General features: G+C 37.6%; 1 protein-coding gene across 1 annotated transcript in view; it reads left to right on the top strand.

Moving 5' to 3' along the window:
- Nucleotides 1-26,295, top strand: part of LOC113225577 (WD repeat-containing protein 7) — a 180,066-nt gene that overhangs the window by 11,257 nt on the left and 142,514 nt on the right. Inside the window, exons 8-17 of the mRNA XM_026457906.1 lie at nt 5,566-5,592; nt 12,606-12,696; nt 14,498-14,642; nt 15,588-15,689; nt 17,473-17,613; nt 18,118-18,196; nt 19,292-19,433; nt 20,054-20,111; nt 22,352-22,513; nt 24,023-24,149. Coding sequence (XP_026313691.1) covers nt 5,566-5,592; nt 12,606-12,696; nt 14,498-14,642; nt 15,588-15,689; nt 17,473-17,613; nt 18,118-18,196; nt 19,292-19,433; nt 20,054-20,111; nt 22,352-22,513; nt 24,023-24,149 — 1,074 coding nt within the window. The remainder of the gene's footprint in view (nt 1-5,565; nt 5,593-12,605; nt 12,697-14,497; nt 14,643-15,587; nt 15,690-17,472; nt 17,614-18,117; nt 18,197-19,291; nt 19,434-20,053; nt 20,112-22,351; nt 22,514-24,022; nt 24,150-26,295) is intronic.

Here is a 26,295-nt window from a genome sequence, read left to right as displayed (position 1 = left end):
CGGCGAACCGCAGGGTATGGCACACTGCGCTCCGCACTACCGCGCAGATTTTTAAGCTTAAGTACATGTTCAGTTTTCTACAATAGATCTCGACGTCGATAAATTTATATTTGCTATTGAAAATCGACCAAATTTATCTTCATATTTTCTTAAATCTTTGTAATGAAGTTGAAATGATCCATTTATCGTAAACAGGGATGTATCCAATATCTTCGGTGTCTTTTTATTTGAGTAAACAAAAACCAAATAGTATAACTGCAGCGACCTGAATGAGTTCTGTATTATTAACCATTTTGGTCAAAGAAGGATTTCGGCTATATATACAATCACTACGGCTATCAACTGCGAAGCGAATATTTTAAGTGACACGGGGCCGCTAGACCGCTGCCCCCGCGCAGATTAAACCGCGCGTCGACGCAGATCTGCGTCTCCGACACTCGCGCGGTCGCGCGATAATCTCCTAAAACGCTCCCTACAGGGGAGCTTGGCAATTTCGACATACGATACTTTAAGTAGGAGAGGTCGAAATACTCTATCGACTGAGTGCTGGTTATGTTTATTTAATAAACAGCTGCACTTGTTTCAATTGTATCATCACCGGCCCATTATTCGTCCAACTGCTAGGCACTTGTTCATTTGAATGGTAAATTTTTGTAAGTTCATACATAAATGCACTATATTTCGAACAACGTCTTTTAGAAATACAAAGATGGGACATGTTTTTAAAGTCTTTCATATTAATTCAATAAATATTATCAAATCCGCCAGGCCTTATTAAAATGTGTATGATTAAAAATTTATTTTGATACTAGCAGGCCGACTGTCAAAATAAGAATAAAGAAGGCAATAACGCAATTAGTATATATCATTAGAAAGTCATTCACAATTCAGAAATTTTTTGGCAAAATTTTACCTACTTTCACAATCTATTGATAAAACTGTCGACAACAACTACATGACTATTTAAAGTTTTACGAAAACTGGCAACCCTTCAAATGTCATTTTAATCTTCAGAAAAGACAGACTGTGTGATATTTGAAATAAATATTGTAAATGATATTACAAAATGTCAATTTACAAAGAGCAACCCCTAGAGTTTTTTACTCATTCTTCTCAGAGGAATCTACCTTACGAATGAGAAGTAGAGTTTAATCAATATGACGTTTTCAAGTGTATTTTGCTTACCTATGAAATAATCTCTTTTCAGAACAATAAAGTAAATTAAATGTAATTTACACATTGTTCATATACACTACAAAATTTTCAATACAAAAAAGGCATGCGTTATACAAAACTTAGTTCAACAAATTCATTAGAATCATCCAGTGCATCAGGGCACCAGCTAAATTAAGACAAATGTGTGTTAGTTTTTTACTCGTGAAGTTACTTGAAAATGCTTAAAAAGACCCTAAGTTCCCGTATAAGACCTAGACGGCAGCCAGTGTCTTCAGGCGAATTTCAGTCTTATTGCTATCGTCAAAGCGTGTCGATTATAGAAATCACGAAGCTTATTGACTGGGAATCGCATTAAGCCGATCAGAAAAATCTTTATGTCTTTGTAATAAAAGATATTAAGACGTTTCGCGTTGACGGTTGTCTTTCGCGCTCTTATCGTATGGACCCTTTCGGTACAACCGATCTACTTTCCCGATCGGTCCACTTTCACTATTCGTCTACTTTCCCGATCGATCAACTTGTTTTTCCCGATTCGTCCATTTCCCATTTCATCTACTTTCCAGATCGGTCTACTTTCCCGATTAGTCCATTTGTCCAAATGTTCCACCTTTTAAGCCTTTAAATTAATAAAATTTTACAAAAAAAAAATCCGTTTAATAAATTTTCAAAGGCAGTTTGTAATTGCATAAATGCAGATTGTCATGTAGTACATTTTTATGTTTTTGATAATGATGGCCGCTTTACGTTAACCATGATTAAAGAAAACAAAATCAAGTAGTCAGTTTTGTAACCGACTTCAAAAAAGGAAGAAGTTCTCAATTCGACGGTATTTTGTATGTTACGCGATAACTCCGGCTTGTGGACTGAAAAATTTGTAAATTGATTTTGATGATTATTTTTTGTTGGAAAGAGGATACCTACTTCACTAGCGGTCCCATTTAAATTTGAAGAAAATATTCCACCTCTAAGGGTGGCAAACTCGGGGTGAATCCGGTTTCGCGCACTTTCCGGTAACCGATTGCAATAAAACTTGGCAAATAGATGTAATTCCATAAACTATTAAGATCGGTTTTTTAGTAATCTGTATTGATATTATTTGAGTAGACGCATCATTAAAGTAGACCGATCAATCTACTTTAATGATGCGTGAGATGGGAAAGTAGACCAAACGGGAAAGTAGACCAAACGGGAAATTAGACCGAACAGGAAAGTAGACGAAATGGGAAATAGACGAATCGGGAAACTTTTTATCCCGATTCGTCTATTTCGAATCGATTTATAGATCGGGAAAGTAGACGAATAGTGATAGTGGACCTATCGGGAAAGTAGACCAATTGTACCAAAGGGTAATGACTTGAAGCTTTTTCTGATTGTCTCAACCGATTCAACGTTAATAAGTGTGATGACTCTACGTGACGTATAGTCTTTTTTTTGGAGAGGCCTATATCCAATAAATATACAGACTGACTTTTTTTTCGCTTTGGGAACCACCATGAAATAGCGAAAACAAAATCATTTGTCCTTTTTGTCGGCTGTGTACCTTCAGTGACCAATTGATATATGTTTTCGCTATTTTACAGGTTTCTATAATAAAAGTTGTAACTATCAATAGTTAGCAACCCTCAAGGGTTAGAAACTACCCTCTGAAATAGTATGAAATAAAAAAAAGTTAACCTGATACATCTATTCAATACAGTTCCAGATTCAAGTAACTTTAAAAACTAATTAACACAAAGCTATTTGTTAGTTATGCACGTCATCATGGCGGAGAAGAATTTTTTCAAGAGGAGGTTTATTGGAATGCCATTTAAAACCTTATTATTATTAAGTACGATTTACGAAATTTAGTTAACGACATTGTCAAATATGTGAAAAATCTACGTAAGATTATTGGAAATTTAAATTACTGACACAAAGATAACGTTTGTACAATAGGGTAATTTCAAAAAAAAACGTAACAATTTTTACGGTTCTTGCAGCACGCTTTCATAAACTTCTTTTAAATAAATTAAAGTAACAACTGAGGGAGAGGTAAACATAGTATTTATTACTGTCTTAATTTGACAAATAATCGGTAGAAACAATGTTTTAATTGCAAAGCTATATGAGTTTGATCAATATTAGCAAAAATAGCGAATTAAACGACAACATTGTAAAAAGTTTGTCAGATTATAAGCAGAAATGGTGACTTAAAGTTTTTCTTTGACAAATAATTAGTAGAAACAGGGGTTTAAATAGTAACTGAACCTGAAAGACAGAATATGTTTGTCGAAAGACTGTCTTTCGCATTAGTCAATTAGCCGGCAGAATTTCTAGATGCATCCTATGGTCAAAGTAACGGATGTTACATGCGCTATGGAATTACCCAATATCGTAAAATAATAGACTAAAACAATGTTGATTGTATGTATCGCACACTCAATAATAAAGTGGCATAACTGGAAAAGTAAGAAAGAAAAAAAAAATCGTTATTTAAGGTGAGAATCGGCAACCGATAGGAAGAAATTTCGGATAACCTATCACAAACTCGAATTTTTCTTTCCAAAATAACGTTTGTTCGAATTTTCATTACACCGAAATCCGAATTATAACGAAACCGTTGTACTTTCAGGATATGTTGAATGTTTATCGCAAAGACACGATTAGGTTCGGTTAGGTTAAGTTAGGTTTAAAAGAAAAAAACATTTTCCTCTCAAAATTACTTTCGAAGTTATGAAAATTCGAGCAAACGTTATTTCTGGAAAATGTCATTTCATACTACTGATAGGTAACCGGAATTTAAAAATGAATAACGCACGTCCTTGTGGATTAAAAGCAATAATCGGACTCGCATTATTCAGCAGGCGCAGCCGCTAGTACGTTCTACTGTAGGCTCACTCACAGTGAAGGTGCGGGTGCGGGTGCGGGGGAAAGTGCTGAAGCGACTAAAACCGTTAGATCCACACGTCAAAGTTGCAAACAGACGCTAGACCCGGCACTGTGAATGGTACGTGCGGACCAAGCCAATCCTATGGCGTCCGCTTCTACATACATTTGATTTAGACGCACCCGCACTCGCCGCCACTCTGAATAAGGCCTATAGCTTACCCACTTTCTACTAGGAGAAATAAAAAAATCTATATCGATTCGAGTAGCCGAACGGTTACTATGCTTGTCTACCACGCACATGTCCCGGGTTCAATTCCTGGACCGGGAGAAAATATTTGTTTATATATTGCCTACATTTATTTCTCTCGTGAGTTTGGGTGTAATTTGTGGTAATCTATGTGGTATGTCCATGGCGTAAAAGAAATAATTTTAAGTTTTTTAAAATAATGTTTTTCGAATTAAGTCACTTTATTCTAGGGCGTGCGATGTTAAATCATAAGATTTAAAAAAAAAAATTATCTTAATGTATGTTTTAAAAAATAGTTTATTCACATTGGTTACAAACTAGTTTTAAATCGCATTCCATCAGGCTTGGCATAAGCGCAAATACAGAAAATGTTTTTTAGTAAATTTATTATGTTTTGTCAAATGTCGTTGAACAAAAATTGTTGTTTATGTCAATTATCTAATCGTGCGTATAAACGTCGGAGTGGACACGCAAATAACAAGAAGATATATGTATATTTCTGTTCATGCTAAGCCTGTTAAGCGTGAAACACACTGACACGGTGCGGGTCGGGTGCGTGTCGGGTCGGGAGCACGACGGGTGTAATTCCGTATATTTATATCGATACCTTCCACGTAAATTGTTGTAGGCCACAAAATACATTTTTAGCGTTTTGTTTAGTTTTAACATAACCTATTAGTAGCAGTAGAGCTCCTTGTGAAAGAGTTCGTCTAGGGAAGTACTGCTACCTTACCTATATCTGCCGCCAAGCAGTAATATCAGCGTTACTGTGTTCCGGTTTTGAGAGGTAAGGGTGCTGGTGACATTACAGGACCATGGGACTTGCCAACTTATGTCTCATGGTGACGGGCGCAGTGGTAGTGCCCCTCAGATCTTTGCGATTTGCACTGAGTGGCACTACAACTGTTATGGACAGGCGTGTAGCTTACCATCAGGCGCACGACTTGTTCGTCCCGTCACTTGATATTATATGAAAAACAAAACCTGTAAATAGTATATAAAAAGGAAATTTAAGTAATTAAAAAAATGCTATTTAGTGTTTTGCAACAATTCACGTGGGAGGTATCGATATGAACGACAACACAACACGCGAGGGCGCGGGGGGCACCGGTCGGGTCCCGTGGAATTATAACCGCCGTGCTCCCGACCCGACACGCACCCATCCCGCACCCGCTCTCTGTGTGTTTCATGCTTTACTGAAAACTATGTCAGTCTGTCTATACGTCTTTTCATTAGCGGTTCATTGCGACGCTAAGCTAACTTTTTTGTTATAGCAAACTTCGCGGACGGGCCGTTATTAGGTCAGCACTTTATATATGTTGTCACGTTTCGTTGTTACTGTGCCGTGTGACATGTATGAGAAGGGATTTTGTTTATGAAACGAGATAACTTTGCAGGGAAACCAAAATTACCGAGTTTTTACATTTTCGGATCTGTACCGCGTTTATTTTTTTCTTTTCAAACATACCAACGTTACGGGCCTTTTTTATGTATAATTTAGTTAATTAGCTAATATAATATCTTTTTTATAAAAAGAAACCGATTTCAAAAGTTCGTGGAGTTACATATATTTGCCAAGTTTTACTGAAATCGGTTACCGGAAAGTGCGCGAAAACGGATTCATCCCCTTGTATAAGAATTTTTTACCTCTTCCACCTCAGTATTGGTCCCATTTAAAAAAATCTTTCCAACAAAAAAATAATCATCAAAATCGGCTCACAAAACGGAGTTATTTATTTCTTTATTTATTTCATACAAACAAGGCATACAAGAGAACAATACAATTTCTTACCAAACTGCGAAAGCGGTTTGTTGGCGAGGTTACACCATGTCGAAACTCGAAATTGTGAAATTGAGAAACCACGATTTGAAAGTTGTGAAAATCATTGAATGAAACCAGTAAATATATATTCTTATTTATGAATGGGTAACTAAATATTATAATTATTTTTTTAAATTTATTTATGGCAACAAATGAAATAGTATTTTGTGAAGCTTGTGCTTCTTGTGAAAGAGCTCGCCAGTAAACTCTGAGTATGAGTCAAGGCTTCAAGTCCTTCTTCATCCGGTGTTCCTCATACCCCGTACTGACTATCTGACCGTACCTTATTAATTTTTAATAATTTTAGTTTGATTTAACTGCCTCCGTAGCCGAACCGTTCTGGATTGCGACCATGCTGGACTGCCATGCAGAGGTCCCGGGTTCGATTCCCGGGGTGGGAGAAATATTTGTATGGCCTACATTTATTTCTCTCGTGAGTTTGTGTGTAATTTGTGGTTGTCTAGCTATGTGTGTGTTCATGGCACCCGCGATACAGGGTTTTTCTAGCGCGAAACGTTGGTTTGTTTGAGAAACTCAAATATTCACGATTTAGATTGCAAAACTAGTTTCATTTCCGAAACCAAAATTGTTATTTTTTTTTATAATATCAAATAATAAAAATAGATCTATTTTGAATTTCACTTGATTTTGGTTTTCTCGACACCTGTATACGTCTACCAGAATCTCATGATAAGTAGGGACATCAAAAATTGTTCTTGGCAATACAGGACATAATTTATTTTAAAATTTATCGTAAATATGTCCTGTAGAAGAAAAAAATATAATTTTGTTCTACCATTATTACTTTTTGTAATATTCCTTTTAATGTTTATTATGTCTTAATATTTCGAATACGGTACATGATTAGGTCATGAAATCAACAAAATAGATCTTTATTAAAGTTGGAAATATTGTGTACAGTCAAGGGAACATCTTGCTAGACGCATTGGATTGGGAATTGTTCTTATAGTAAGTGCCATAGAGTTTAATTTAAATTCTAAGGGCACTTCAAATTAGACCCTTGTGGAAGCGCTGCATACTTTTATATAAACATACTTAATTTAGATACATAATAAACCTCATATACATTATAATAGTATATAATATAATATGTACCCACAGCAACATTATATAGAGTTTTGATTATGACAATTGTCGAACAGATACTTGCGCAACTTGCCCTTGAAAAATATTTTGGTTTTAATAGTAAAGCTCCTTGTGAAGAGTGCACCCATGGAAATACTGCCACTTTACCTATTTCTGCCTCCAAGCAGTAATGTAAGCATTACTGCGTTCCGGTTTGCATGGGCAGGGGTGTTGGTGAAACTACAGGCACATGGGACTTGTCAATTTATGTCCCAGTGTGACGGGACTACGACTGTAGTACCCCTCAGGTCTTTACTATTTTAAGCACTAAATCGTATTGCAAGTTTTCGTTCCGTCCCTTGATATTATTATATAAAAAAAAATTAAAGAAGCGAAATCAATATATGAATTTATATTTCTCTTATATCACGTTCTGGTAGACCTACAAGTGAAATAATTTTTGTATGTTCCCCATAATCTATTGTCCCTTCTCTGTTATAATGTCACATGTTTATGTTGTATGGAATAGTCTATATTAAGTTGCTAAGCGGTTTTAAGTAGCGCTTTTTTATAATAAGAGCGGTTACACACCGCGACTCAAACGCGATGCAGTCGCTAATCGTCTACCTTTTCACACGCGCGCGATTTTGGGCAGCGATGTAAGCGCGCGACTGCATCGATGCAATTGCCTATAAATTGCAAGCGATGCCAACGCGTGTTCCAACTAACGCGCGTTAGCATCGCTGCTAAAGTCGCCGTGTGTAATCACTCTTACTCCTTTGTAGTATATAGTTATTGTTTTAATGTTTAATACCGCCTTCTGAGTGAATTTTACCATTTTATTTTTAATTATTTATAATAGTTATCAATTCGAGGTTCGTATAGAAATATTCTGAAATATAAATGTAGTTGTATTATTATGAAAATAATAGTTAAGTTTTCTTTTTAAATTACAACTTCAGCAAAGTTGATGCTTTTCCAATTTCAAAACAATTTGGTTTCCAAGCAGAGATTGTAAGTAGTTCCGTTCATTGACCCTTGTTTTGTGTTTTTTTTAATAACATGTTTTTATAGCAGTAAAGCTCATTGTAAAAAAGCTTGTCCAGGGAAGCACTGCCACCTTGTCCAGTTTTGGATAAGGGTGCGTGTAATTTCAGGCACATGAGACTTGTTAAATTATGTCTCATGGCGACGGGCGCCTTGGCAGTGCCCCTCACTTTTTTGCGATTTATAGCTCTGAGCACTGCAACTGCTAAGGACAGACGTGTCGCTTACCACCAGGTGCATGACTTATTCTCCCCATCACTGGGTATCATTACAATTAGCCTGATGTATCCCACTGCTGGGCAAAGGCCTCCTGATCCCTCCACGCATCCCGATCTTGAGCTAACTGGACCTAAGCTTTGTCGTAGGCGTCCAGTTCGTCACGCCTTTACTTCCTTGGTCTGCCGCGGCGCCTTACGCTTTTGGGGCTCCAATGGATGGTTACCTTGGCCCAAAGGTCTTCAGGCATGCAGCAGACGTGACCAGCCCAACTCCACTTCAGCTTCGCAGCTTTTTGGGCTACATCAGCAATCTGAGTTTGGGAGCGCAGTGTCGTGTTCCGATTTCGCTCGGTCCGTTTCACACCAAGTATGCTGCGCTCCATTGCTCGCTGACAGAGCCCGAGGTTGGATATTGGATATTGGGAGAGTACCCCCCATAAGATCTTTCATGGACCAAAAGCTCCTCCAGGCATTTACAGTGCGTTTAGCAATTTCTTGCTGTTTTCTACACTGGAAGGAGACTATTTGGCCCAAGTAAGGTACTCGCTGACATATTGCATATCCTCCACATTAACGCAGATTTTGCGCTTGGTTGTTAGACATGAGTTTGGTCTTGGTTATGACTTTGGTCTTGGTCATGTTCATTTTTAGTCCGATCTCGAGGCTTGCAAAGGTCAGTTCTTCGAGCATGCTTTGTAGCTCTTGGACAGATGAAGAAAAGAGGACAATATCATCCGCGAAACAGAGGTTAGTTAAGAGGTTAATAAAATAATAATAAATATTGATTTTCTAGAATAGTGACCTATCTTAAAAACATCTTATTCATCGAGAAGATTGCTTAAAAATCTGTGTCACCGACGAACGAAGCTGAGCTAACTTATTTTAGTTCACGTAGCGGCATCTTTTCATACTTCGGTTTACACCGCAAACTAAGCTAACCAACTAAAGTAACCCAACGATCCCGCTAGGTATGTAAAATATGTCGCCCTTCTGCCGCTCTTCACCCCCACACGTATCCATAGTCACTACTTACGTGCTAAGGTAAGTTAGCTAGCTTCTTTCACGGTGTGGCCTGCGCTTCATAATCGTATATCACCTCAGTTTTGTCACTTGATAATTAATCAGTGACGGTCCTGGGCGGCTGGCAGCCGTGCGATTTCTACTCAAATAAGTCATATACCATACCCATTGACTCGGAAGTAAAAGCAGTCTTTATGGTTACGGTCGCTCACGGCTAGTCGCTTAGTGGAAAATGGCACTTAGAAAGCTCGATGTCTTATTCGCAGTAATGGTTTAAGATATTTGTCGCGTCCCTCTTTATATATAGATGACTAGCGGATTGACTGGCCACAACGACAGACTCGCTGGAATTAAAAAAAATAAATTAAGCCGACTTTCTTTTTTTGAACAAAACACGACTACCAACTTTCTCTTCTTCGGGTGGTTCTGTTTTACAGATGGTCGTCACTGACACCCGTTGCCTGTACGCAAAAAACCTTTAAGGTTGATAACCAAATACAAAGATCCGACAACGAGCACATAGAAAAATCCATGAGGTCCGCTGGTTCGTTCCGTGGCTTAGTTGGCATAGCGTCTGGCACGGTTTGCCAGAAAACGTCTGTTCGAATCGGTCCAGATCGAAAGAATTTTTTAAAGTGTTTTAAGTGTATCTTTGTATTAATAATTACAACAAACTTATGGAGTAATTTCACAAAGAATAATTGAATATCAATTCAATACAAATTTAGTTACAGTTAATAGTGACATCTCTTTCGATATTTGTATTAATATTATAACAAACCTTTAAGGTGACAACGCCAAGGCTCCGTCACTCGAGGTTACGCGATAAGTGCCTACCGCTGAGTGTATCGCCGGCAGTGCAAGCGCTCAGACAAGTCTTTTATTTACATTACAATCCTTGTACAACCCCTGCATTTGATTCCGCACGACTGCAAACGGTGGGAACCGTTATTTTCACCTCTCGGAGCGCGTGCTTAGGTTCCTTTTTCCTCGTAGTGAGCACCTGGTGTCATTAGTCAGATTTAGTAGGCTATTATAGCGTAGGCATTATCGATTTTGTATAATTTGTCGTAACGTGTCAACTTCGCTGATAGTAGTATTAAGTTGCCTATGTTGTACTAGAAATGTATTTTGTTAATTTGCAATAGCACATTCCATGATGTATTCATACTTTATGTTATTGTTTTATCATTCGTAGGTTAGTGCAGTAACGGACGAAAATGGTTTATCACTTTTAGCCTATAATCTACATTTTAATAAAAAAAATATCGTGATTTTCATGTCGGGAACAATGCACAACCTATCTTCGAAGATGTTCACTGATAAATTAATCAGTTGAAACAAACAAATCAATTGAAATGAAAGTCTACAGAGGTGTTAAGTTCCCGTCACAACATTTTTATTCTCATGGAATTACGGAGTGAAAATCATTAATTGTAGGTTTCATATATGAATATCATGATAGTAAAGAAAGACATCGTGATATTCAATGAAAATAAAAAGTATTGCAATTAATATAGCGACATCTCTTGTCAGTTTCTGATAGCTGTAGACCTGTCTGATTGAAGAAACTTTCATAATTTTCTCACAGGTGGCGCTGACCACAAAATTGCTGCTTAAACTTATTATATGTTTCTAGTTCTTAGGTTTTCGCGATTGTTACACATAGGAAATGAAACTATTTTTCCGGATTTAAATCGCGTGTATTTGTTTTTTCAAACAAACCGACGTTTCGGGCCCTTTACAGGTCCCATGGTCACGGTTGACTGAGGTGGTACAGTCTTCAACCAGTTAACTGGTTGTTTGAAAAAACAAATATACGCGATTTAAATCCGGAAAAATAGTTTAATTTCCTTATTATATGTTATATATAATTTATCAGCACACTTGCAAAAGTTCAGGCCTGTCCAGTTTTTTCAACTCTGCAGGTTTTCATTTCGCCTTACTTTTGTCGAAGACTGGTTAAAAAGAAAGCACAACACCGGTGGTGCCAATTTTATTATTCAACTGGTAGAAAATTTCAAACTAGTAGAAAAATAAGTGATAAACCATCTTGTCCTATAGGGCGCTTTTAAATTAGACGCTTATAGAAGCGTTGTAGCGGCGTGGCAACCGCGCGTCTGTAACACTTCAGTGATTTTTTAGTTCACTAAAGCGTGCAACACACAGAGAACGCGTGTCGGCCCGTGTCTGGTCGGGAGCATGACGATAGACGACAACACACCACGAGCGGGCGCGGGACCCGACTTGGGCCCACGCGCGGTGTGTTCTTGTCTATATAAATACATGCAATTACACCCGCCGTGCTCCCGACCCGAGTCGCGCTCGACCCGCATCCGGTGTCAGTGTGTTTAAAGCTTAATTGTGGTTGTAAAAGTGGCGCGCGTGCGTAACGACAGTGGCGCTGCAACTGCGCTCCTAAATATTGTATGAAAATTAATAGAGGCGCGACAGGAGCGCCACTGTGGCGCCACTGCTGCGCTTCTTTAAGCGTCTAATTTGAATGCGCCCTTAATACTACAGAGCTATGTAAATACGCTCCTATTTGTTTATAGGTATATATTATTGAACCACAAACAGAGATGGGCAAACGCCCGGGTTTTAACCTGGCGCTTTGTGGACCTCGGCTTTGAATCGGGTTAAAACCCATTAACGCCCAAATAGAGGGCAAAAACTATTTACATCTATGTTGTTAATGGAGTTTACAAAAGTTTATTGCTTCCTTATCTAGACAATTCGATTCGCCTTTCTATTGAATCCATTCACTTGAAAATCGCATTGAAATAAATCGATTAAAAAAATCGTATTGTGCTTCTTTAATTGTGAGAATCAACAGGATTGCAAGGTGTGGAGTTGTATATATTTCGTCTAAAACATCAGTATGGAATTATAACAAATTCCGTACTAGCCGTTTCTGCCCACGATTTTGGGTAGAAATGGGTGAAAACTTTTGGGTAAAAACCTGGTTAAAACCCGGACGGGTTGATTGGGTTTCAATCTACCGCCCATCTCTGAACACAACCTAATCAACAAGTAGTACACAGTGTCAAGAACAGTTTTTATTTGCCGTTTTTTTTATTCAATAAATGCAATATAAATAATATATGATTTATTATTACAGTTCCGTACCAGATCATAAAGGATTCCACGGTCCAACCGTAGACCATGACAGCCCTGTGTTGTACGGTATTCTGGCACATACTGATAATAAGGTAAAATTAGTAATACTAATTAATAACTTTCCGATTTCCGCCTTTCAGGAAATGATTCTAGTACAAAGTGGATAACACTGCTCACCTAGGAAGCTGGAGTTAGATTTTAAAGTAATTCTAGTGGCGCTATGTAAAAAAAGTAGTAGATAAATAACCTTTCACCAAAGTAAACACAATTATTAATACAAAGATCGAACATCGGTAGTTTTAGTGGCAGGAGAGCTCCTTGTGGAAGAGTTCGTCCAGGGAAGTACTGCCACCTTACCTATTTCTGTTATGATTTACCTTACCCCTCCCACTGTTCATTAGACAGGAAGCGGCGTCAACAGCAGTGCGTCTAAACAGAGCAGGCCTTTGGAAGCACATGAGGACCCATCATACAGAAATTCTTTATAAGACTGTTAAAGAGGAACCGCGAAATCTGAATCAACAACAATAATTAACATAAAAAAAATGGATGCCTCAACTATGCTATTAAAAGAAATTTTCGTTTTAATGTAGACAAAAAATAATGCACTAATACAATAGTAATGAAATATAAAGTACTAAAACCAGAAATTTCTGATTCAATAATATTAAGTATGAAGATGATTTCGGTTGTATGCAAGCCACGCCTTTGCCTTTCGTTTTTTCAGTTAATGACATCTCGATAACATATTATCGAGAGCGTCAATATCTATGAAAGTGGAGTTATGAATTTCAGAAATTCACGTATTTGATATATTTTTTAATTAAATTCGTACACATTTGGGTTATTAATGCACTTGAATGGTATAATTTTACGGATATATTTGTATAAAAAACTTTTGTGGTAGTGCTTTTAGACGGCTAAAAATTTAAATATTACATGTGAAATGTACAATTCTGCGAGTTTTCCTTTTTAGATGAGTTACATCCGGGCACTGAACACGTTACCATGACTAATAAACGTCCGTTTAACACTATTTCACATTTTAAAACCAATTATTTTACAAAAATAAACCAAATTTGTTTCGTTGTCAGCTGACCCTAGATTCATACAGGCTCATAGCGTATAATGAAGTGGTTTCGTCTATCCATCTCGCTCTAACATACGTTTATACTAACGCTCTTTCACTTGCATTGCCAATCTAATGGATATCCTATTGTTTACAAAGCCAGAATATAATATGGAAATCTCTTATTATTTTAAATAAATTCTGGATTTTGTTAAATTTTGTTAATTTACTTTAATGCAAGACAAATGCATTCATATATTTTAGTAAAGTTTTAAAAATGTATATAAAAGGATTTTAATTTTTTCTTATAACCTATTTCACAGACTAACTCCATAAACTCTGTTATATAACGATATCGTTTCCGAATCCGAACCTAACGTTTACCTCGAATGTTCTGAATAGCTCTGAAACGATTCGGTTAAAATATCGAAGATTTCTGAATCGGGGTCTAGAAATTACCTCATGAAGGCACCTTGCACGTCCAGCATTGACTATAATAATATAGTATCACAGTTTTTGGTTTAGTCACTACAATGTCTGCACGTTTTGGTTGCCAATATGAGTTTAAACTGATTTTAATATTATTGAATGAGTTTTTTATGGATTATTTTGAGTATCAGTTGCGTAGCGGGGAGCGGGTGAGAGGGAGGATAGTGTTGCTAGAATGTAAAAATGATTGAAAGAGTTTGAGTTGCGTTTTGTGTGCGATGAGAAAATTACTTAAAAACAAATGTAAATGTAATATACAAATGTATAAGGAACTGAAATAGCTGAATTAGCTGTAGGAAGTATAATGATTGGACTATGATGATTTTCTCTTACAGCTTCTCTCCTGCCCCCCTTCAATGAGATTTATCATAACTTCCGTGGGAGGAAAACAACGTCGTCTTTTGCTTCGTGGTGATTCTCATGGGGTAGTGTCTGTGTGGAATGTGGACGCCGCCGCTACGCCCGTAGCAGGAAAACCTAGTAAGTACTTGAATCTTACTATGATAACCGAATTCAAGGTAGGAATTAATTCCGCAAGCAAACCCGGGTGACAACATAGTAGGAGAACCTATGCGGCATACTGTACACGCAGTGATGCAAGAGAGTTGCCCCCGCGCACGCCCACGGCGGGCACGACCCCGCTCGGGTCCTGCGCCTATCGGCTCACCGACTAGGACGTCGAATGCTCCTTTCGTGCAACACCTGATGACACTAAGTCAGGGCTCCGTCACTCGCTCAAGGTTACACGATTTGTGCCTACCGCTGAGTGTATCGACGTCGATACAAGCGCTCATACATGACTGCACACAGCGGGCAACGTTATTTTCACCTCTCTAAACGCGTGCTTAGGTGCCCTTTTCCTCCTAGTGTGTGACGATGAGCTGTGGTGCACGTAACTTTTTCGTTCGATGAAAAAAAAGATAATGACGTGTTCAACTACGCGATTTGTCGTACATTACTTATTTATGTAATATAAATCCGTTGATATATTTTATTCTTATTATTGTTGACATTAAATTGACATTGATAACAATTGTGTTTGTTAAATTATTTTGATTAGTCGAAGAACTAAAATTAATTTCAATAATCACTTAGTCACACAAAATTATACGTACAAGCAAGAATAAAAATTGAGGTACAAATTCAGAACGCATCCGAAGGTAACCTTTTTGTAAAAAAATTGATGTTTTATAGATCAAATGTTGTTTTTTCATCTACCATTTTCCTTGCTATAGTGAGGTGAAAATATGTGTGTTTCACTCGGCAGCATAGTTGTTTTGCGTCTCGTGCCTTCAAACCCTCGCTACGTTCAGGAATCTATTTTTGACGCACGGGCGAATTCTTTCGCTTGCTCAGGTTTCAACATAAGTACTCGCGTGAAACAACAACTTTGTAGCCTTGCATAACAAATAACTATTGTTGTAGCATACGCGCCTATCGTACTGACAAGTCTTTCCCTTGCTTGGACGGAAATGAATCCGAGTCCAGTTGGCATTCTGGATCAGCTGAATCACCTTGATGAGCCTGGTAAGTACTTTATGGTTTAATAAAATACTAAAGACCGCGCAGAAGTATATTATTAACATCATGAACAACAAGGTTTGCTTCCAGGATTTTTTACATAACATGATACATTTACTAAAAAAAACTTTTGTAATTTTATTGTATTATCTGACACTTTTTAGATCTTTAGGGGTCGATAGGGGACGGCCCCCGAAGTTATCATCAGTGATCGGATTTGAGGGAATTGATTTACCTAAATTACGAACGCTTTTTTGCATGGACATACCCACGTCGCAATGCGTATTTTCCATCGAGTATATAACCAGAAATAGAGACGAAATAAGGGCCATCCATCCCTGGCAACTCATCAGGCAAATGGGCCTTACATCACTTTCAACTCTCGTTTGCGCTGAAATCACAAATTAGAAAGCTGAAATAGTACAGCGCCAACAACTGACCTGTGTGTACGTATATTCCAAAAATATTCTGTATTTATTGTAATAAAGATAATATCTTTAACAATGGGGGGCTGTTCGATACGGTGGTGTGGGAAAAACAGCATAACGTCTAATTACAAAACAAACAAAATTACAAATCATGTTTCATCGGTAATTAAATATTAAATATATAATTTTTCAATTTTCGTCCATCATAGCAAAGCTCAAGTTAAACTGGTCGATTTGAAGTGAAACAATTGACGACACCCGTTGTTTCGAATTTGGGCTGGCCAATCGGAGCCCAGTTGTTGTCGTAATGATATGGCAGAATAGTTTTCAAACAAATGAAATGACATTTCATCTCTATTTCTGGTTATATACTCGATGTTATTTTCTAAACATTGCAAGATATAGATTGTCTCACGTTTATTTTTTAAATGACTAAAGTATTTAAATACGTAAGTACCTATATGAACACAACTACAGTATTATTGTTTGAGATAATAATTTGTAGGATGTACGTAATAGGAAATAGTAATTTTGTCGCCAATGTACTCAAATGTCAATAAACAATTCGTATATTCAAATAGTACTAGTAGAGTTCCTTGTAAAAGAGTTCGTCCATGGTATTACTGCCACCTTACCTATTTCTGCCGCCAAGCAGTAATGTCAGCGTTACTATGTTCCGGTTTTGAAGGGTAAAAGTACAGGCACATAGGATATGTCTCGGGGTGACGGGCGCAGTGGTAATGCCCCTCAGATGTTTGCAATTTAAAGATCTGTAGCTGTTACCGACAGGCGTGTTGCTTACCATCGGGCGCGCAACTTGTTCGTCCCGTCACTTGATGTTATAAAAAAAAATATTCCGTCAGAAACAATTACCGTCATATAAGTAATACTCGACCACATTAAAAAACAATGTCAAGTATGAAGCTTCATTCGCGTCATGCGTTTTTTAATTTGGTCGAGTATTACTTATTTAACAGGAATTTTTTTGGACGGGTGTTGGACGGAGATCGAAAGTAGACCCCCAGTTCCGAGAAGTCACGGGATTTGTAAAGGGAATGTCCACATTATTCTTTAGTTTAGCTCAGAGGTTCCCAGAGTTTTTTCTTTTTTTTTCTCATAGACCACTTTCAAAATTTAGCTGGTCCCGATTGACCCCCTGCAGCTACATTTCTACCATATTATTTTATGTCACGCCAACGTAGACCCCCGTCGAGTCTTTCGTGGACCATTGGGGGTCCACCAGGACCACTTTGGGAACTAAGGGTTTACCTAAATTACTTCATTCAATCCCGATCACTGGTTATTGCCGTATTGTATTAATAATTATAAATTTACTATAGCAATGTTCTTTTTTCTTTCAGAAATCAAACTTACATCCTCAATTTACATTCTAGCCGCGAATCGTTTGGTAGTAGGTCGTGAAGATGGCTCCATAGTAATTGTGGACGCAACACATACTGTCCAATTGCAGCTTTTGCATGGTAAACATCAGCATTCCGATGGTAAGTATACATAAGTCTTCTTCTTTTTAAAAGTTTTATAGCTCCGTCGATATAATCGATGATGCCGCCAACGTGTTATTCTTTTTTTTTTTATTGTGACTCGGCAAAATGACAGCACCGCGCCTGATGGAAAGTGCGAATACAGTCCAGAGATGAGAGTAACGGATGGAAAACACAAATATCTTCACTCCGTCACTATCATTTTGCCGGTCTGGCCAAATGCTTCTTCACACTACGTTTGAAGGACCCGATGTTATAGAGGGGAGGGAATACATGGTGAAAGGGGGTACAAGTAAACAATGTCAACTCTACAAGGAAACGTTGAAACCACTTAACGCTTAATATCACATCTGCTTTTCGCGTCTCCTTGTAAAGTTGGCTTTTTTTACTTGTACAAGGGCTACAAGTAAAAAAGCGTTAAGCACAGAATTATTCATGAAATAAATGTTTCTGATTTTCAACAATTAAATAGTTCACTTGACAGTAATGATGTTTTTCTTGCAGACTGGGCGACCCACCAACTTCTTCTGGGGCACAATGGACGTGTAAATTGTCTACTATACCCTCATCATGTACATCAAAGGTAAATACATATTTTAATACAAACTGAAAACTGATGACAGATATGTAACATTTAAAAGCAATTAAACTTATTACTGGCCTCTAAAACATAGTTTCGCAAAGTAGTCACTACCACCTACCAGTGGGCGCTAAAGAGTCCTAGGCAGTCCTCGAAAGCACTTGGGAGGCGTTGATGCTATCCAGAGAGTGCTACCGCATTTGAAAAAAAACCTGAATTATGTATATTGTAAACTACACTACAAATATATCTGTGGCTCTAGTGAAAAGGGATACAAGTCGAAAAAGCCAACTTTACAAGGAGACGTGAAAAACAGATATGATATTAAGCGTTAACTGCTTTTCGCGTATCCTTGTAAAGTTGTCTATTTTGACATGTACTCCTTTTCATTAGAGCCACAGATATAATTGTTTTCCTCTTTTTCCTGTGAACACTTGTCCGAGAATGACCGGTATTTGAACCCGGGACAGTCCAGCATGGTAACAGTTCGGCCACGGGGGCAGTTGGTTTAGATAGAGATATAAGAAGAATAAATGTTCATGTGTGGTGCTGAGCTTTCGCGTATCGTATTTATTTTAGTTCAATTGACGTTATTACGCAGTCGCGATGGGTTTTTTTTATAATAATAACGCACACACTCAACATAGCCCCGCACTAGGGAAACCCTGTGTCGCGGGTGCCATGGACACACACATAGACAACCACAAATTACACCCCGTCCAGTTTAACTTGAGCCTTATTATAATGGACGAAAATTGCAAAATTACCTATATATTTAATTACCGATGAAATGTGATAACAGCCTCCCATTGTTAGAGATATTATCTTTATTACAATAAATACAGAATATTTTTGGAATATACGGAGACGTACACACAGGTCAGTTGTTGGCGCTGTACTATTTCAGTTTTCTAATTAGTGATTTCAGCGCACACAAAAGTTGATATTGAAAAATAATATAAGGCCTTTTTGCTTGATGAGTTGCCAAGGATGGATGGCCCGTGTTTTGTATCTATTTTCGGTTATATAATCGATGGGCTAGTCTATTGAGGGAATTGGGTTTGTTGCATATTCTATTTTTTGTATTTTTTTTATCAGATACGACAAATCCCACCTCGTCTCGGGCGGTATAGATTTCGCAGTGTGCCTATGGGACTTGTTCAGTGGCTCGTTGCTGCACCGCTTCTGCGTACACGCAGGGGAAATCACGCAGCTCATAGTCCCGCCGCATAATTGTACTGTAAGTGTTAGATTTTTTTATTATTGCTAGATAATCCAATTGCCTGGTCTGGAACTAGTGAATTCCCTGTAATTGTTACTAGAGCAATGAAATTGACCATTAGAACCGTTTTTAATTTGGCAGGAAATGAGATGTAAGATTTTATATTGAAGATTATCATTCTTGACCAAATTAATTTGTAACATGACATGTTTGTGACATTTTTGTATTATTGTGTTGTGGTAGTCTGATTGACATTATGTAACTAGACATTTGCATGCTGTTTAATATATTATGCGAAACATGTTTGCACTGGCCACTGTCTCTTTTAACATCTTCTGTTACCATGTTTTTAACAAAAAACGAATTATTATTATTATTGTTTAATTTGAATTTACCATCAGCTATTCGGTAAAGAAGAACATCATGATGAACCTTCTTCGGCGTGCAGGTTTCATAACGATATTTTCCTTCTCCGAAAAGCTTATGATAAATTTCAAATTAAATTTCGTACATAAATTCCGAGAAACGCGGAGATGCAAGCCCGGATTCGAACCCACGGCCTCTGCTTGAGAGGCAGCAGGGCAAACCGTTAGGCTACCATGGCCTTTATCACCATTTACCAAAAATTTTTGTTTCAGCCCCGCATACAAAAATGCATCTGCTCAGTCGCATCAGACCACAGTGTGACATTACTTAGTAAGTTCTAGAAGTTATTATTTAATTGTGTATCGACTGTGAACTGGCAATCGGTCTATCCAAATTATGACAACTTTACAGGATGAAGAAAAAAATTGTTTGCGTCATTTATATAGCATCTGATTTATTAAATAAAAATACGTAGTTTTTAAGTATTATTATTACAGATACACTACGTATTTTTATTTATTAAACCAGGTGCTATATAGCAATGATGCAAACAATTTTATCTTCATCGTGTAAAGTTGTCAAAACTGAGATAGTACCGGTTGTCAGTTCACAGTCGATGATCTTGAAGATCTTTTGTTGTTATTTTAAGGTCGATTTTTTTAACAAGAATGCACGTCGCAACGGCAAGTTGGTGACTGCTGACCCAGAACCGATTTTAGAAATCCGTAAAACGATCTACATTACAAATCCATTCAAATTTCCAACAAAATGGTTAATAATATAAAAAATATTACAAAAAAAACAATTCATTCACTGCCAAACTAAAGAAGAAAGAAGAGACTTGTAAAACAAACACACATTATTCAGTCTTATATATCATGCAGAACAGTGATCTCTAACAAGTTGCTCTAAGAAAAGTTAACAGAAATATTTTTGAAAAGTTATTTCATTATAACTTAAATGTAAAGGAGTGATCATATTAAAATAAACTGTAAAAAAGGAATCATAAGTATAATCTTCATATGGCTACACAATTAAATCTTAGAACTGTAAGAGCGGTAACACACTGCGAGTTTTAGCAGCGACGCAAACGCGATGCAGCCGCTAATCATCTACGTTTTCTAACGCGCGCGATTTTCAGCAGTGACGCAAGCGCGCGACTGTGGTGTAGAAAACTCGCGGTGTGTAACCACTGTAATAATAATAATAATAATAATAACGCACACACTCAACATAGCCCCGCACTAGGGAACCCTGTGTCGCGGGTGCCATTACACCCAAACTCACGAGATAAATAAAGTAGGCTATACAAATTTTTCTCCCGACCTGGTAATTGAACTTGGGACCCGTGGCAGTCCGGCATTGTAACCGTTCGGCCATGGAGGCAGTTAATAGTGTCGTTGCGTTGTCTAAACAAAGTAAATGCGTGCCTGTATTTATATTTAGTACCTAACAGTGGCGAGGCGTCCATATAACTCGATTCCCACCGGCATGCCTAACATTTTACACGTATTACCAAAATACTGTCCTAGCTTCACCGCTTAAAAAACTTATATTCGAAAATATATTCAATATTATTACACATAGGAAATGAAACTATTTTTCCGGATTTAAATCAAGTATATTTGTTTTTTCAAACAAACCAACGTTTCGGGGCCTTTACAGGTTCCATGGTCACGGTTGACTATATTCAATAATATACGCGTAATAACCTGTCACTATGGATCTTAACAAATCACAGCGCGAGGAAAGCGGCCGCGTCTCCGTCTTCTTTTTCACATTCGCAAAATGCCGCTATAAAACCAGGATGAGACCTGGCGGCCGAAAACTCAAAAATCATCGGGTTATGCCGGATAGCGTTCACATAAATTTTAACATTATTTCAACTATGATAGGTTTATTTTTAAAAACTGATTTGTTTGAATCCAATGCCCGAATCATTGCCAGGTGTAAAACTTTCTTAAAATAATGTTGTAAAATTATTGCAATCACACATCAATACAAACGGTTAATTAGTATTTTGTACATATTAAACAATAAATAGTGTTACCAAAGATGTAACGTTTGGATATTTTACTTCAATCGGGCTATGTGAAGAACGTAGACGTTCGTGTTAAATGTAATTAGTACTTGCAATTAAAAATTTAAATGGCAATATTTTCTTTCGCCGTTGCGATACGAAAGTTTCTTGTTAAAGTATTTGTACTCAATTTAAGTGTAAAATAACTTAATCTGTGAAATAAAGGGGTCTTGTGTGCTAATAGGTATTGTGCTTGAGCGTTGCAAAAGAGTTTTTGTTAAGGTAGGTGTTTTATGTTGTGTTGTTATTTTCACAATTGCACCATACATTTCTGTGGCCGCAAGTTATTATAATACAAACTTGATTTACAATGTGATATACACTGCGCACTGCAAGGAACCATGTGATACTATTATTTACTTATAACAACTGTATTTATACCATATGGTTACAATAAACGATATTGTATTCTAATAATTTGTTTTTTTGTTTGTTTAAAACAGGGCTACAAATAGTACTTAATAAAAATATTAATAATTTTTGTTTTCAGGTCTCTCGGAGCGCAAATGCGTGACTCTAGCGTCTCGCCACTTATTCCCCGTGGTGACCATAAAATGGCGACCGCTTGACGACTTCATGGTGGTAGGATGCAGTGACGGCACGGTCTACGTATGGCAGATGGAGACGGGGCATTTGGATAGAGTTCTACATGGTAAGTTCAGAGTTAATAATATCTAATAATAATTGTGTTAAAAATAACAAACTTAGTAGAACAACTACTCCAAAAATGGTTTTTTTAAGCGCTCTTTGGATTTCTATAATAAAAACTCAAATAATGTACATATTTTTGGGTTTCTTACACAGTTTTAAGAAGAAAGTAAATGTAGTAATTTTTCTAATTTTTTATTTGTTTTTTAAACTTAACGTGCGTATAACAGTGCACTGTAGTTTATGTCCGGGATGTTACTTTATTATCTAGTTTATTATATTAGTGTAGTTGAACCGTAATTAATTGCAGAATTTTTGATGTTTGTTTCCTTTGAAAAAAAAAATAACATGGAGAATTTTTGGAAGAAGGATTTAGCTTGTGACTGTTTTGACATTGACATTTAACACGTTTGGATACGTATCGGATACAAACACATGGCACGACTTTGCTAGCGGTGACATTTTGTTTCCAATAAATTTTATGAATATTATGATAGTTATCAATGATAATTACCATTTCGAATCTTTGTCCTAAATACCGGTAGTAGGTAAATCGTGAACTAGATTGATTTATTTTCAAATAAGACCTAAAATAAAAAGTAACGTAACCGACCAGAATGCTGCAAGGGGATTTTACTTTTTTTTTATAATACCACGCAAATGACGGGACGAACAAGGCCTGCGCCTTATGCTAAGCGACGCGTCGGACTGAAGATCTGAGTGCCCCACTGCCACTGCACTCGTCACCTTGACATTTTTTTTTCTATAATGACAATTGACTGGACGAACAAGTCGTGCGCCTGATGATAAGTTACACGCGGTTACTTATCAGTTAGTCCGACGTGACAGTTTGCAGAAATAACGTTTGGTCGAAATTTCATAACCTCGAAAGTAATTTTGAGAGGAAAATGTTTTTTTCTTTTAAACCTTACTTAACCTAACCGAACCTAATCGTTTTCGATAAACATTCAACATGTCCTGAAAGAATAACTATTTCGTTATAATTCGGTGTAATGAAAATTCGAACAAACGTTATTTCGAACAAAAAAATTTTCGGCTTTGTGGTAGGTTACCGCTACGCGCCTGTCCATGACAGTTTCATTGCCACTCAGAGCTTTAAACCGCAAAGATCAGAGGGGAATTGCCACTGCGCCCGACACCCTAAGATATAAGTTGATAAGTCCCATGTGTCTGTATCTTCACCAGCTCCTTTACTCTATACCCTTCAAAACCGGAACACTGTAATGCTGACATTACTGCTTAGCGGCAGAAATAGGTAAGGTGGCAGTAATTCACTGGACGAACTCTTTCACAAGGAGCTCTACTGCTACTAAACTGACATAAATTGAGAGATCCCATCTTGAAAACCGGAACGCTGTAAGCTCGCATTACTGAAATAGGTAATATGGCAGTGTTCCGCTAAGTGTGTCGGTGAGTGTATATAACTGTAGGGTTACAAAGTAGGCGATTTATAGGTACACTTTAATGGTGCAAATAATTCCTACTCCACCAGGTATGATAGCCGAAGAGGTGCTGGCAGCTTGTGATGAAACGTTAACCGACGACCTGGGAGGGTCGATTGGTGGTGGAGGCAGCAGCGACATGCAGGGATTGGCCAATCCAGCTGTGCATTTCTTCAGGTAAACCAAACATACATAAACTTCACGCCTTTTTCATTGGGGTAAGTTTACCCACTGGGGTAGCCAGTTTGCCCATTGTGGTAGCCAGTTTGCCCATTGTGGTAGCCAGTTTGCCCATTGGGGTAGCCCTGACTAAGGATGACCATTACACTTTGATTTTTATAAAGATCGATTCAAGTGTATACGATCTAGTGATTTTTTGTATTGATTCAGTTCAATGTGATTTTTAAATAATAATAATAATAACACGCACACACTGATAGCCCCGCACTAGGGAACCACTGTATCACGGGTGCCATGGATACACAGACAGACAACCACAAATTACACCCATACTCACGAGAGAAATAAATGTAGGTCATACAAATATTTCTCCCAGCCCGGGAATCGAACCCGGGACCTCTGAGTGGCAGTGCGGCATGGTAACCGTTCGGCCACGAAGGCGGTTAAAAAGTAGATCGATTCAACGTTAAGACGAATCAAATCTTCTTGATCGTATTTTGTAATTTAAACAAAACAGTCTCTGGGGTTCAGATATAAAATAGGGATTTTATATTGGCCTGCAAGAATGGCAATTTGGTAACTTCTAAATACAATAAGTCTACAATATTTGTCGATTGTCCTTATTTCTGTGCCATTTGAACGTCTTTTCTCACTGGCTAGTATCACTATAAATGAAAGTCGTAACCGACTAAAGCCAAAAAGGCTGTCCAAATTATTTATTTTTACCGAAATTAATTTTGAAACTATTTTTATGACATCGATTCAGAGTCATACGATCCATTACTCGACGATTCAAAAAATGATTCAAAGCAAAAATCGTGCATCTCTAGTCCTGACAACACACATCCTTCAACTCGTCAATACGCATCAGTGCTTTCTATAGAGAATATAACCAGAAATAGAGACGAAATGTCATTTCATTTGTTTGAAAACAATTCTGCCAAATCGTTACGGTGACAACTGCGCTTCGATTGGCCAGCAAAAATTCGAAACAATTGACGGGTGTCACCAATTGTTTCACTTATAATGGACCAGTTCCACTTGAGCTTTGCTATAATGGGCGAAAATTGCAAAATTACATATTTGATTACCGGTGAAATGTGATTCCGTTTGTTTTGTAATTACATGTTTTGCTGTTTTTATCGGTGGTGTGATAAAAACAGCAACCCTCCATTATTAGAGATATTATCTTTATTACAATAAACACAGAATATTTTTGGTATATACGGAGACGTACACAGGTCAGTTGTTGGCGCTGTAGTATTTGAGTTTCTAATTTGTAATTTCAGCGCAAACGGGAGTTGATATTTCGAAGTGATTATAAGGCCCATTTGCCTGATGAGCTGCCAAGGATGGATGGGCCTTATTTTGTCTCTATATCTGGTTATATACTCGATGGTGCATATCGACTAAGGGTTCTCTCAACCTGGCTCTTCTTTAGGATGACCTAAACTAGGTGGCAGAAAGTTCGCCTTTGATTACTCTTACCCACTTCCTTACACTCGCCTTATAGATCTGTTTCAATCATTCTTCCACATGCCCGAACCATCGAAGCATCCCTTTCTCTTTCTTTATAACCCAGGTAAGTATATCAGGTGTCGCCACGCCTAAGGTTCAATCATAATGTAAATTACATACGCGACATTCTTTCTATCACAACAACCTTTAAATAGAGTATCTTTCTTCATGTGCACTTCTTCTAACTCCATTCTACTTCATAGGACTACTATAATTGTCCTAACAGGTCCTTGACCTTATATCGATCCTCTTCCTCTGATCCCTATGATGGGCCTCCACACACACCCCTACAGCCCTTCCTCTGCCACCGCTTCTTGCCCCCTTATACCTTCAGTACAAGTGGCGGTCTCATTTTAATTCTGTTAATGATTCGTCATACTCTATCTTCAGTCTGTCTAGTCAACAAATACTGTATCTACGTTAGTAATAAACATTGTGCAAACTTACCAACTAGTGCCGACCAACCAGTGCACTCCCAGCAGATACCTGATACCTCACCTTCATTTGAGATGCCATAACAGACTAAAGTTATTAATGCTTGATATTACAAAACTTATACTAAATCGTGACATAATTCGTGACATCAGGTAAACCGACTTACATAATAAATAAATATGTACAAAAT

Source organism: Hyposmocoma kahamanoa, unplaced genomic scaffold (assembly GCF_003589595.1).
Source record: "Hyposmocoma kahamanoa isolate Upper Pololo Valley unplaced genomic scaffold, ASM358959v1 167, whole genome shotgun sequence".
NCBI lineage: Eukaryota > Metazoa > Arthropoda > Insecta > Lepidoptera > Cosmopterigidae > Hyposmocoma > Hyposmocoma kahamanoa.
Note: the sequence above shows the minus strand (reverse complement) of the source record. Positions and strands in the feature narration are given on the sequence as shown.